Raw genomic sequence first — 1,344 nt, forward strand, 5'->3', positions numbered from 1 at the left:
TATTGGAGACCAAAAGTTGTTTGGCACAGTGCTTAGAGTTTCAACAACATGAATAACTTATTTCTAGCCTACAATCTTAGATGTTACTACTAATGTGAAAAGAAGACAAAATATGATTGTTCTTGCTCATTTTAAGACAAATGTCAAATAATCATTACATTCATTACAGACGTCAATTGTTGTACAACATCATGGCTACGCTGTTGGCATCACCTTTTACAGTGGATTTCCGCTGTTGTGGGCCTTTAACCATCTGTCTGACTTTGTTGTTCACACAGGAGAGATAAGGGACTATCGTGGATCCTCTGGGGAGCCTCAACAACCTCATGATGCTGACATGGCAGAGAAGAGTTTCTCCACATCAGAACACCTCAAGAAACACCCGCAGATATCCACAGGGAAGAAACCTCACTGCTGCTCTGACTGTGGGAAGAGATTCACCTCCTCAGCAGGCATTAAAATTCATCAGAGAACACACACACGAGAAAAACCTTATAGCTGTACTCAATGTGGGAAGAGTTTTACTCAGCTAAGAAGCCTGATATCACACCAGAGAACACACACAGGAGAGAAACGAGAGAAACCATATAGCTGTGATGAATGTGGGAAGAGTTTTTATACATCTAGACATCTTACTGTACACCAAAGAACACACACAGGAGAGAAACCGTATAGCTGTGGTCAATGTGGGAAGAGTTTTACTCAGCTAAGCAGCCTGATATCACACCAGAGAACACACACAGGAGAGAAACCATATACTTGTGCTGAATGTGGGAAGAGTTTTGATACATCTAGCCATCTTACTGTACACCGAAGAACACACACAGGAGAGAAACCGTATAGCTGTACTCAATGCGGGAAGAGTTTTGCTCGGCAAAGCAGCCTGATATCACACCAGAGAACACACACAGGAGAGAAACGAAAGAAACGGTATATTTGTGATGAATGTGGGAAGAGTTTTGTTACATCTAGCCATCTTACTGTACACCAAAGAACACACACAGGAGAGAAACCTTATAGCTGTACTCAATGCGGGAAGTGTTTTTTTACAGCTAGCCATCTGATTCGACACCAGATAACACACACAGGAGAGAAACCGTATAGCTGTGATCGATGTGGGAAGAGTTTTACTCAGCTAAGCAGCCTGATATCACACCAGAGAATACACACAGGAGAGAAACCTTATAGCTGTACTCAATGTGGAAAGAGTTTTACTCACCTAAGCAGCCTGATATCACACCAGAGAACACACACAGGAGATAAAGCGTATATCTGTGATCGATGTGGGAAGAGTTATACTCAGCTAAGCAGCCTGATATCACACCAGAGAACACACACAGGAGA

The 1,344-nt window shown here is 42.5% G+C and overlaps 2 protein-coding genes across 2 annotated transcripts in view; both read left to right on the forward strand.

Annotated features, from left to right (window-relative positions):
* LOC112076455 (zinc finger protein 180-like) overlaps nt 1-1,342 on the forward strand; it is a gene marked incomplete at its 3' end in the record, with an annotated part of 6,629 nt that extends 5,287 nt beyond the window's left edge. The window contains exon 2 of the mRNA XM_070441334.1: nt 279-1,342. Within this exon, the coding sequence (XP_070297435.1) occupies nt 338-1,342 (1,005 nt within the window). The remainder of the gene's footprint in view (nt 1-278) is intronic.
* Nucleotides 1-1,344, forward strand: part of LOC139026031 (uncharacterized) — a 42,304-nt gene that overhangs the window by 14,061 nt on the left and 26,899 nt on the right. The window lies entirely within an intron of this gene.

Source organism: Salvelinus sp. IW2-2015, unplaced genomic scaffold (assembly GCF_002910315.2).
Source record: "Salvelinus sp. IW2-2015 unplaced genomic scaffold, ASM291031v2 Un_scaffold3762, whole genome shotgun sequence".
In the NCBI taxonomy this organism is placed as follows: Eukaryota; Metazoa; Chordata; class Actinopteri; order Salmoniformes; family Salmonidae; genus Salvelinus; species Salvelinus sp. IW2-2015.